This window comes from Aulonocara stuartgranti (assembly GCF_965226115.1).
Source record: "Aulonocara stuartgranti genome assembly, chromosome: 23".
Lineage (NCBI taxonomy): Eukaryota > Metazoa > Chordata > Actinopteri > Cichliformes > Cichlidae > Aulonocara > Aulonocara stuartgranti.
The window spans coordinates 9,933,045-9,945,117 of NC_138958.1; the positions used below are offsets into that span (position 1 = coordinate 9,933,045).

The 12,073-nt window shown below is 42.9% G+C and overlaps 1 protein-coding gene across 3 annotated transcripts in view; it reads left to right on the forward strand.

The window, feature by feature from the left end:
* LOC309700123 (cyclin-dependent kinase-like 5) overlaps positions 1 to 12,073 on the forward strand; it is a 51,939-nt gene that overhangs the window by 36,273 nt on the left and 3,593 nt on the right. For 2 of the 3 annotated variants that reach the window (XM_082523534.1, XM_082523535.1), the window contains exons 10-17: positions 3,325 to 3,405; positions 4,208 to 4,374; positions 6,030 to 7,068; positions 7,492 to 7,593; positions 7,994 to 8,099; positions 10,656 to 10,779; positions 10,996 to 11,101; positions 11,277 to 11,399. In XM_082523534.1, the coding sequence (XP_082379660.1) occupies positions 3,325 to 3,405; positions 4,208 to 4,374; positions 6,030 to 7,068; positions 7,492 to 7,593; positions 7,994 to 8,099; positions 10,656 to 10,779; positions 10,996 to 11,101; positions 11,277 to 11,399 (1,848 nt within the window). The remainder of the gene's footprint in view (positions 1 to 3,324; positions 3,406 to 4,207; positions 4,375 to 6,029; positions 7,069 to 7,491; positions 7,594 to 7,993; positions 8,100 to 10,655; positions 10,780 to 10,995; positions 11,102 to 11,276; positions 11,400 to 12,073) is intronic. The other variant, XM_082523536.1, reaches the window with a different exon arrangement.

The following is a 12,073-nucleotide window of genomic DNA, read 5'->3' on the forward strand; positions in this document are numbered from 1 at the left end:
TCTTAAGGCCTCCTCCTCCTCTGTTTCTTCTTCCCTTATTTATTTTCTCTGTACACTCTCTTCTCCTTCTTCTTCTTCTTTTTCTGGCTGAGTTTGCTGTGCCGTGACTGACTGGATCACAATGACTCATCGTGTATCATGTATCCTGTATGCACTGTGAAGGAAGGCTGTGATAAGTCTTCTGTGGCAGGCTGGTGGTGCAGCAGACCTGGGTCGTCCTTCCCTTCGCCTCACTGCCCACAACCCAGGATTTAATTATTAGTTAGCAAACTCCTCCTCTGTGAATGCCTGGCAGTGAATACCCAGTGATAAGACCACTTCTTGATTAAGCTGCATAATAAGCGAAATGCTTTACGGTCTACACCTTGAATTTTCAGCTTCTATCCACCTCTTAAACACCCAAGTTGTTGTTCCTCAGTAAAATCCTTGCTCCGGTAAAGACAGGCACACGTTGGCCGTGTCTGTTTCTTAAAAAAAAAAATAGCGCCTGCTATTGTTAGTACTTGCTCAAGGGGGAAAAAAACGAGCTCTACCTCCACATTTATGTGCTTGTTGTCATTTAAATGAGATCCTGCAAACTTCGCTGATCCCTGCACATTATCGCTCACAGTCAGATCATCCTATTAACACCACGAGAGGGGAGAAATAGTGTTTGATGGAAACACGCATGCTGTTTTTATTAAAATAAATCAGACCAACAAGAAACCACACGACACTTTTGAGTGAACAGAGGACGCTTGATGGTTGTTTCATCACGTTTCCCACCTACGATGTGCTTTTCTGTAACACTCAGAAATGTGTGATGTAAAAAGAACGGCTTCGGACTCTTTTTTTCCGCCTGCAAACGGCAAATTCAAAATATTCAGAGGAAAAATTCTATTAGAAATGAAAGGTTGACAATGGAGGATTTGCACGTGGTTGAAATCACAAGTTGTGTATTTGGGCATTTCTAAAAGAGTTCACCAAAGCATTGTCATGGTTACAGGATTTTCCAATCAAGCTTAGAAAAAGATTTCTTCAATACCAAATCCGATTATACAGAGATACAAACAAACCTGTCACAGGAGACAACAAGTAAACGATGTTCGACAACAACACCGATATTAAAATATAAGGTAACAAGAACTCACAAGATAGGGCTACAATTTCAGGAGTTTCTTTTTTATTGGGTAGCATTCAGGGGACCAAGAATGAGGCAGAGTGTGAATTGGTGAAGAAAACACTGGGTCATGTGCAGCCCTATGTACTGATAGCTTGTCAGCTACCTTTATTAGCAATAAGGTGAAGTAATTAGTGTCACTGTGGAGGATTTTTATCCTTCTTGACAACATTGCTTCAGTTCTTTTAGGTTTACACGCATGTTAAGGTCCAGACACAGCACATGGCCTTTGATTGGACCATTCCATTTCCATGAATCTTGCTTGGAATCGTGTTCCTGTTGTGTGACTCAGTTTGTGCCAGGCTTTAGCTGTGGGACAGATGGCCTCACATTTGACTCTAGAATACTTTGGTATACAGAGGAGTTCATGTGCGACTCACTGACCATAAGGTACCCAGAGCTTGTGGGTGCTAAACGAGCCCAAATCATCACCCCTTCACCGTCATCATCATCGTGGCTCAAGAGTTGGCAGTTCGTCTTGTAATCGGAAGGTTGCCGGTTCGAGCCCCGGTTCCGACAGTCTCTGTCGTTGTGTCCTTGGGCAAGACACTTCACCTGTTGCCTACTGGGGGTGGTCAGAGGGCCCAGTGGCGTCAGTGTCTGGCAGCCTCGCCTCTGTCAGTGCGCCCCAGGGCAGCTGTGGCTACAATGTAGCTTGCCATCATCAATGGGTGAATGACTGAATGTAGTGTAAAGCGCTTTGGGGTCCTTAGGGACTAAGTAAAGTGCTGTACAAATACAGGCCATTTACCATGCCTGATAGTTTTTATGAGGTAGTGGTTTTCTGCAAACATGGTGCTGTGCATTTTAGCCAAACATATTGATTTTGTTCTCATCTGTCTAAAGGACATTGTTCCAGAAGTCTTGTGCTCTCCGGCATGAAAACTTACTTCAGAAACAATCATATTTTAACTATATTTTAACTTTCATGTATTTAGACTCTTTACTGAAGTAAAGATGATAAAGACATTCAAGTAATAACAGGAAGGTTTAATTTAAAATACGATGAAGGTGTCTAAAATAAAAATATTTAATATGCAAGTGATCTTAGTTCTGATTAAATAATGCTGCACACCATAGTGTTGCAGCTGGAGATTAATTGAATTGAAATACTCCTGGGTGGCTGTATCTGTTATAACAGCATGATACTTTAGCAGTTTTATATTTTAAAATATGCAATATAATAAATAAGTAAAGCTTTAAAATAAATAGGTTGGAGTACAAGGGACAATATGTATAGTGGTGTTGAAAATACAGGGGAGTAGAAGAAAGTATAGCATAAAAATACCTTTAAAAAAACGACAAGTACATCAGAACTGTACTTCAGTGAAGTACTTGTTACGTTACACCACTGGTGCTGTTTATACTTTGATCCCCTGCTGGATTAACAATACTCCAGTTCAGTGACACTGACAGGGGAGCAAAAGGGGGGCAATCATTTTTCAGGGAGGGATGGTACAACTCAACTATAATTCCATCCATACATTCATCCATCTTCCTCTGATCCACTTCACACCTACAGTGAAACCACTTTAGAGTCACCAGTTAATCTAAAACCCACACAGACAAGGATGAACATGCAACCGCCACACACAGAGGCCTCAGGCGGTCAGTGGATTCAAACCCAGAACCTGAGGCAGTAGTGCTAACCACTGCACCACTGTGCTGCCTACTAAAACCCCATGTATTTTAATCTAAGAAACAACCATAAGTCTGATAACTGATAACCTTTGATTCCATTCATTCCATGATTTTGTCTCTGTCCATTAAAATGAAACCACCATAAAAATCAGAGGCTCTTCGTGTTTTTGTGTAAGTGACCAAACTTACAAATTCAGCAAGGGTTCAAATAATTACTTCCCCCATTGTAAATAGCATTATTAACATTTGATATGGTCAGGTCTCTAAAAGAGGAAGACACTTTAACCTCAGGATACTCTCATACTGACGATCGATCACTAAGGACATTTGATGCTGTTGTTTAGTAAAAGCGTCTTATTTTCCACTTATTTATGGTGGTTATCATCAAGGTGGTTATCCACATGTGGGGCATAGAGCAACTGCTTGAAGTTGTGGACAAGTGGAACTATATGGAGTATTTTCTTATTTATGACATTAAAGTTTTTTGACTGTACCATTATCCACTGTCTCTGCTAATGTTGCAGTTTCCTACTGTGAGTCACCCTCAAACCTTGGAGCGGAGATACCTGGGAATCATCGACGCAGCCCTGCTCGACCTGCTGAAGGTGAGGCGAGCCGAGCGACTTTAATGGTTTTATTCTTAACTTTTGTCTGTTTTCAGAGTATCGTGAAAACGTCCAGTTAACCACAATAATTTTCATAAACTAGACATCTGATAGTTGCATCATTATCACGGTGTTTACGTCGTGACTGCACGGTGCCTCCTCCCTGCTTCGGCATCTCTCAGCTCATATCCTGGTTCCACTGCTGTTATTGCTGTGTCTACACTGTAAACAGGAGCTCCATGTCAAGAATGTAGGCTGTGCTTGTGCTCTTGCGCTTTTCCCAGCAGATAATGACTCACCGCTAACATGATGATGATGATGCCATCTCAGGACTGACTTAAGCAAGGACAGGCGTCTCTCTAAGAACTAATCAGGCTTTTTTGTGTTGAGTTCAGATACAATTTAATAACGTTTGTTTGCTAATCGTTAACGCTGAGCTGCACGGCTACCAAAGAGCTTCTGATGTTGACCCAAAATGTAGCTTCCACTGTATATTTGTGTTATTCAAAAACAAAGCTGCATCCAGATTTCAGTTTGAGTTTGTTCATACATTAAAGTGAGTTCAGAGAGACTATTAAACACATTATTTGGGTAAGAAAAAGCAAATGTCACAAATCACATTTCACATCATTGTTTGGCTCGTTTGGTGACTGTGAGACACAATTAAATGCGGCAGCAGCTTGACTTTTATGATAATGGCGATGATTCATAGTAGCACGACTGTTTCAGTTTGTTTGAGAGGTCTGCATGTTCGGGGTGTCTTCAGCGCTCACGGGCTCCATCTGTGTGGTTTGTGGTTTAGAACATGCTGCTCCTGAACCCCACCGAGCGCTTTCTCACAGAGCAGAGCCTGAACCACCACGCCTTCCAGACCCTGCGGATGGTGGAGCGGCCTGGGCCACCCACACCCACACCTGTACGCTCCTCTAAGAGAAAACCTCACCACGGAGACAACACTACCCCCAGCAGGTCAGCAGTGAGCACTATATTTGGGGAAAGCTTGCCAGTGTAGATGTATTAATGGGTCGTTTCATGAACAAATGCTGCCAGATGTTTTTAATCAGCAGCCACCATCCAGCAACATTTGACAGAATATTTCAGGATAATTCATATATTGTCTGTCTGGTTTAGTCTGTATTTATTCTGCATCTCAGTGCACTTTTGTTTCCTAAATTTTAACTAACGCTATTTACATATTGAAATAAAGACCTTGTTTTTGGAAACTTTTCATCACTTCATTTTTCTTTGCTGTTCATATTACCAAGACAACAGTGAATTAAGATTTTTATATCTAGTCTTTTGGGAGGTTTTGATGTACTTTATGCTACTCATATTCTTTCATCACCCTGCACTTACACCAAACCTCATCCAATAAATAAAAATGAATAGCTGATGTTTTTAAAATTTCTATTGCCATGATAGTCACTGAGTGACAATATAATGTGACAGCATCAAGTGAGACTCTTTTAGCTATATACTTAACCCTTTAAGACCTACCATAGAACCAAGTCCGCCAGAGCTTATATTATATTTTTACATGCTGTAGAGCCATTTTTGGGAGCATTTTAAGTTGATATACATCAATACAACCATTATAGCCCAAATTTTAATAATATGTCTGCATTAAGTGCATAGTAATTACATAAATTGCAAAAAAGTGCAATAAACTACAAAATATTTGAAAATCGTTTTTGTTTTTTTTAACATATATTTCTAGTTAGAGAAATTTAAGAGGCTTATCCCTCAAAACTGTAAATACAAAAAGTTGCACAAAATAGTTTCCCACCACAGGAAATTTATTTTAAGTGTCTTCATAGTTTTATTTTTGAAATACACCAATTTTTATATACTGCAGGAAAAATGAAAATAAATATTATACTGCAAATTTGCAAAAAAGCAGCATATGCATCAAAATAAACTATTTCCAGCAGTGCAATATGAGTCCTAAGCATCCCAGAAACGACACAGAAAGTCATAAAGTCAAACATAACTTTTAAAAACACCAGTATAGGCTCATAAGGCCCTGATGGTACAAAACTACATTTCCGCAAAATGACGTCACTTCCGGTTTCGGGCAGGTCATGGCGGACATGCGATAGTTCGCGCTGATCGAGTAGGAAGTGTTACAAACAGCTGGTCGGATTTGCAAAGCATGTTTTTGGAATATTATGTTTTTGTTGCTGCAAGTGTTTTTTATGCAGTTTTTGCAAAGCCATATGTGGACGGAAACTGTAACCTAGGACAAGCTGATGGCATGAGATGCAAGTACAACTCCTCCGGTTTCATATGCAAAAAAAATTATTGCGCTAGCTTACGTGGTTGCAGTGCTACCGGGATTTTAAAAAAGTTACGCAAAACGGAGCGTGCCCGCTCCGACCAGCTTTAAAGGGTTAACATCCACTCTACTTTACTAAAAAATCCACTGTGTCAACGACACTGTATCATCGACACACAGAAAAAAGCTCATAATAAACTGCAGGTTTCATGTCATTCATATGTATTGGGAAGAACAGGGGTCTTGCAATTGATCCCTGTGGAACACCTTTCCTTATTAAATGCAGTAAGTGGTACCTTTGCTGCCACTGAGTTCATTATTACATGTTTTCGTCTCTGCTTTTCCTTAGGAGCCATGGGGGAAAGAGCTCAGGAAGCCACCGCTCCAGCAGCAGAGAGTGCTCCAGCTTACCCCGACATGAAGACCTCCACCCCAACAACGACAGCTTTCTCAACGGCAACATGTCTGCAGCCATCAACCTCAGCCCCACACTGCATCCTAAGAACTACCAGCCGCAGATCTTCAACCACTCCACCGCCTGCAGCATGGACCTGGCCAGCAGCAACCTGCCTCATCTGCTCAGCCCCGGTGAGACCAAGTCCAAGGGCGACTTTGAGATGAACTTGGGGTCCAAGGTGTCAGATGGCCCAGGGGCGAAGTACCTCAAATCCAACTTCCGCTCACAGCAGAACCGCCACTCTTTTGTAGAAGGGAAGACCAACACGCTTCAGTCAGGGGACAAACACAGCCGACACAACTACATGGAGTCCCACAGCTCCACGCCATCCTCCTCTAAGTTTGCCTACCTGAACTTGTCCAAGAGCTATGGCACGCTTAGCGATGCCAAGTCAGTGGGGAACTTAAATGATGTGCATCTTTATGCAGATGAACCCACGTCTCGCTATTTTCCTTCCAGCTGCCTCGACCTCACAGCTCCGGGCAGCCCAGCGGCCCGCCGAGTGGAGAGGCTGGGACCTGGCACAGGTGGCCGAGGAAGCATGCGCTCAGAGAGAGAGAGCAACACTCTGGACTCCTCCTACAGGCGCTCCTCCACCCGCCATAAAACTTCAGAGGAGTCCAAGTCACCAGACTCCCTGGATCCCGGGGAGAGTGAAAGGAGCCATTCCCATTCTCTCTCTGCCCCACATGACCCTCTGTCTTATGGTCAGGGATACACCAGCCCCTTCTCCTCCCAGCAGAGGCCACACCGCCACTCCATGTACGTACGGAGGGATCACCAGAGGACGCACGGGGGAGACGAGGGACTGTTGGTCGGGCAGGGAATACCCACCAGAGCCAGCAGCCTCCAGCTCCTGTCCCCACAGCTGCAGCACCGCACACTGCCTCGCCACTCTGGGGGCTCCTCCAGAGAAGAAGACATGAGCAGGGTCAGTCCTCAGCCCACATCAAAACTCTCCAGCTTTAGGGAAAGCCTTCAGAATGTAATCATAACAAATGCCTACACCAGGTTTTGTTGGACGGCTCTGCCTCAGTCTCAGTTTGTCCAGTGACGCAGCCAGGACTTATTCTGGTGGCGTCTGAAAACATGGTGTGTGTTTAGGTTCTCAGCCAGATCTTGTGTCCCAGGTTTATAATGAATTGGAAAGGCAGGATTAGCATAGCTGCAGCTTCATCTGTGAACATTTGAGGTGCTAAGAGTGTGGCTTTCTTTTTAGGACATGCAGTGAATCATGCTACCCGTATATTTATATATACTGTATACACACATATAGTATATATATACCGTGTGTGTATTTGTATGTGCTGCAATGCTGAGCTCACTTCATGCTTCATCATGTCTCCATTAACAGAACGAACAGGCACCCACTGAGGTCACCCACAGCAGACCTCCAATAAGGGACTCCACAAGGGACAACACCGCATCTTTTCACACACAGCGGAAAAAAAGCGAGGTCCGACATTCTGCCTGCACCCACCATTCCCCACCCACATCCAGTCTTCCGAGCGCGCGGATGTGGGTGGATACTGCTGTCATGAACTGCTCTCTCTTTCTCTTTTTTCTCTGTCTCTCCTGCATCAGATGCCTCTTCATTTTCTCTGTGTGCTTTGCTTCCCTCTAATGTGACTTCTTATGGTAGTGCAGTCGAGCTCGTCATCGCATCGCATTTCAGTTCTGGGCTACATTTATAGCCCTCACAGATGTTTTATTATAACGGCCAATCATAAATCAATACGCCCCCACCTTATTTTTCTGTCCCTTCAGGTAAATAAAGGTATCGTTTCAGACAGAGAGGCATGCAAAGCAGGCAGCCTCGGAGATTTTATGTCATAAGTTTCTCTGTTGTGACTCAGGTTGGCTTATATCATGACCAGCAAACAGAAGATGGGGGTTCTTCCAAAGAGAACCGCAACATCTACAGCGAATCCATGCCAAGGCGGGTGGGCAGCTTCTACAGAGGTTGGTTTAATCAGGAGTGATATTTATGGCTGTGGCTTTCTCGCTTTCATTGCTGCAGTAAGGGGGGAAGATTAACTCCAGACACATCACTAGAGGGAATATTATTTTTTACTAATCACTGATCAGCTGCTTCTATATAGAGAATTATTATATTATTGCAGATTCTTGAGATGTCTACACTAAGTTAGAGAGAAATACAGCTGTTTCACTCAAAACTAAAAATAGCCATCTTATCACCAGACTCGGTGATCTTCATCCTCTAATGTCTGTAGATTTCATAGCAGTTGATTAAAACGGTCGGGCAGTGGGCCCATTCAAAATCAAAAGCCTTACCTAAATTAAATTTGGCTGATCTCCAGTTCGAGGTCATCTTCGCGGGCATGTCCAGACAGCTGCTATTTTTAGCCCACTCTCTGGAAGTTCTGTTCTTACCGCTTCCACTGTGCACTCGGCTATTTCACCACACACCTCAAACTTGAGAAGAGAGCATAAAACTTGTGTTTCAAACCGACTGGAATTTCACAAGATAACCGCTGGCGATGAGAGCTGGGTTTCCAGCGACAGCTAAGCAGTTTGCAGCCATTTCCACCAGATTTGCCTCGCTGTGGTTTTGTCCACTTTCCAAAAATTAAAATCAAGTTAAAGGATCACAGTTTTGACATGTTGGAGGAGATTCAGCACACACTGCAGAAGTACAAGGAGACAGAGATCTAAAAAATAATAGCAGCACTGAAAATGATCCAGTGGTGCACAAGAGGATGATCAACAGGAGACTGATCAAAAGGAATCGTGTTTCATTCTTTTAAGCCCGTCCTGGAACTTTTTACTCAAACCTAATTACAATATGTCAGGAAGCTGCTGAAAGCAGGCTTAAGAGTTTTGACAGTAACGCAGACTGACTGAGATAACTTATTAAAAGATGTGCTTGCCACTGTTTTGGAGTGCACAGTATGCTATAATGGAAAGAACATCTGATGCTAATGTGTTCAACTTCCTCTTTAAAGTAGTGTCCTTGAGGCAGCAGCTATTTTAAGACCAAGCCATGTGTGGCTATTCAGACATGAGGACTGGCTCCATTGTATCACAATAGTGACATTTCAACTGGAGTATAATCTTGAGGAAGAAGGTGAAATTACAGTGAGCCAAACAGGGCGAAATGTAGTAGGTGGTGAGCACACCGTGAGCTAGCAAAGACTGCATGTACCACCGCTACTGTCAACTGGACGCTCTCCTTTAGATATCTCAGGGAGTCACTTCAGCTTTGGGATGATTTTGTGATTGTTGGGGACAAAAGTGTGATGCAGACTCTTCAAGCGTGTTTCTGAATGTGGTTGCCTTTGGGCACTGCAGAATCTTCCACTGAAAATTGAAGAGCGTCCCTTTGCGAAGCCTTAAGCTGAGCGTTATTGCCCTCCTGGTAATGTTACCCGGCTTAATCCTCCTAAAAGGGACCATGACTTGCAAAATTATTTTGTATTAGACAAAAATGGAATTTAGACCAAGCGCAGTAAAGATCCAAAGGGCTGTTTTTTCCTCATAGACTTCAGTACGGCCAAACTTCTTTTTACAAGCAGAAAGGATGCAATAATAAGCACTTCTTTGCTTCACATTTATACAGTCTGTGGTCTGAACAGGACTTCGCCATAGTTGTTGCTAACCGTTGCTGCTCTACACACGTAACTCATTCAAGATGCTACACCTGTGCATTAGCATTAAAATGGAATAAGATCTGGTTTGCTGAAAATGAGTTAAACCATATGGAAATTTGTGCATTGTTTGGCATTAGTCCATTTCCATAATACGAGGGACGCAAAAACTCCATCAGGGTATTTTTATATTCACTTCTTTAGCATTTTTGGGGGCGGCCAATGTTTAAAACTTTGAGTTTGACACACGATTACTTTAGTGTATGAATTTGCTTTAAAGTCTAACTTATGGAACTGCACAGGAGCCTTTGTGGGCGCCATTGTTGTTTGCACTGGTGTGTCAAGTCGTACTTGGAGAAAAATCTTGAGGAACGCTTTCAATTCAATTCAATTCAATAAACTTTATTGATCCCGAAGGTTGGCCCCGAAGAAAATTGGGTTGCTTTTATTGAAAGGAAGAGGAAGGTCAAAAGAGAGAAAAGTAAAACATCTAATCGAAACAGAACACCATCGATCGCATTAGCGAAATGCACAAGTTTGATACAATTGCAGTCTGTTACATTTTCAGTTCGCTGAGGTCTTTTGCGTGTGCCAATCAATTTCCGATGTTTACACGGCATGTTGCAGCCAAGCCAACATGTCACAGCTGTTAAAGTCTACAGCACTGTTAGTTATGGTATAAATTTCTATTTACTTGCAGCTTTTTTAAATTATATTCCCTGTTTTTTGTTGTGTATCTTTGGAAATCTCGAGTTATGTTTTAATCTTAATTTATTTGTATTACCCGCCTAAACTTTAGATATATGTTTGGGTCAGAGCTAGAATTATGACATCTAATGACCTGTGTTTATGTGTTTATTTCTCTGTATATTGGACGTAAATTAACCCATTTGTTGTGTTTGTTGAACAGTCCCGTCTCCCCGGCCAGACAATTCCTTCCACGACAGCCGGGGTCAGAGTCGGGGCTCGGGCTTGTCTGGCGACGGCGGCAGTTTGGCGAATCACTCCAAACGACAGCCGGCGTTTGACCCCTGGTAATTATATCTTCTAACCACGACCGAAAATAGTTTCACACCAAAAGAACAGCAGCGTTTATTCTCTTCGCTGTCTGTGGCGCTGTCAGAACAGTATACCGTCAGATTTAATTTCACACCGGCCACATGACGTGGCATTTTTAACAGAAATTCTTACTGGGAGTTAAAACTTTTTAGCCGAGACATCACGCTCATTACTCTTTGTTTTTATTTCAGGACTGGCCCAGATACTGTAGTCTTGAGTGCCTCTGAGCCTTCCAAAGAAAAGGAGAAGCAGGGTTTCTTCAGAGCAATAAAGAAGAAAAAGAAGAAATCTCAGATGGTATGTTGTGTGTGAAGTACGTCTGAGGACTTACGCCCACATGTGGATGCAGTGTTTTCCCATCTATGAGCCTCATCGGCACCTTTACAGAAATATAAAACCATTTATTGTTGTTGTTGTTGTCATGTGCATCATGTTTACCTCTACCACCAGTCATGTGCCTCTGTAATTACAGATGGAAGTCCCTGATGGAAGGCCTCCTGTCATCAAGAAATGTCTTTTCCCTCTGTTTAGCCCAAAGAATAACATAAAGCATAGTTCCTCTGTGAGAGTCCTCCCTGTAGTGTCCTCTCCCATGGTACATGCTGTTTTACACTATCCTACTCACCTCCTGCCTCTGTGTCACCCATCTAACATTGCATGCTTTAACAGCATTGGTCAACACTGTTTTAATGTGTGATTTTTAAGCCTGGTTTTCCTGGTGGTGAGTTGAGTGAATGAATCAATAAACCAGCTGGATCCATCTATTCAAGAAAAAAAAAGCTCCCACTTTGAAGAAAAGCATGCACTTGACTGCAATCGGTTTAAAAGGATGGATCTGACGGGTCATTTTTGTGCTTCTGATCACTCGCCAGTGATTTCAGCCATGGCCCTAACAGCATGTCTCTGCTTATGAGCTGAGGATGGACGAGAGCGCTCAGGCTTTAGCTGAGCACACACGGTTTCAGGAGTTTGCGTGCTTGTTTTCACAAAGCTTTACTGCTTACCGGCATCATGCAGAGGCATTTGATCAATTTCTCTATGTGCACCTAAACCCGTGACTTTATTACAGAGCAAAGATCACAAAGTGATGGTGGAGCTACGATGGTACTTGCTTAATATAAAAGCGACCACATTTTGGCGTGTTAAACTAGCTGCCAGCTCTGTGGCAGTGGTGGTTCAGCATGAAACAGGTGTTTGAGGCTCTTTCTTCCCTTTGCGTTTCTATTTATAAGTGACAGTTTGCTCAGATTCGGGGAGGGGGGGTTACAT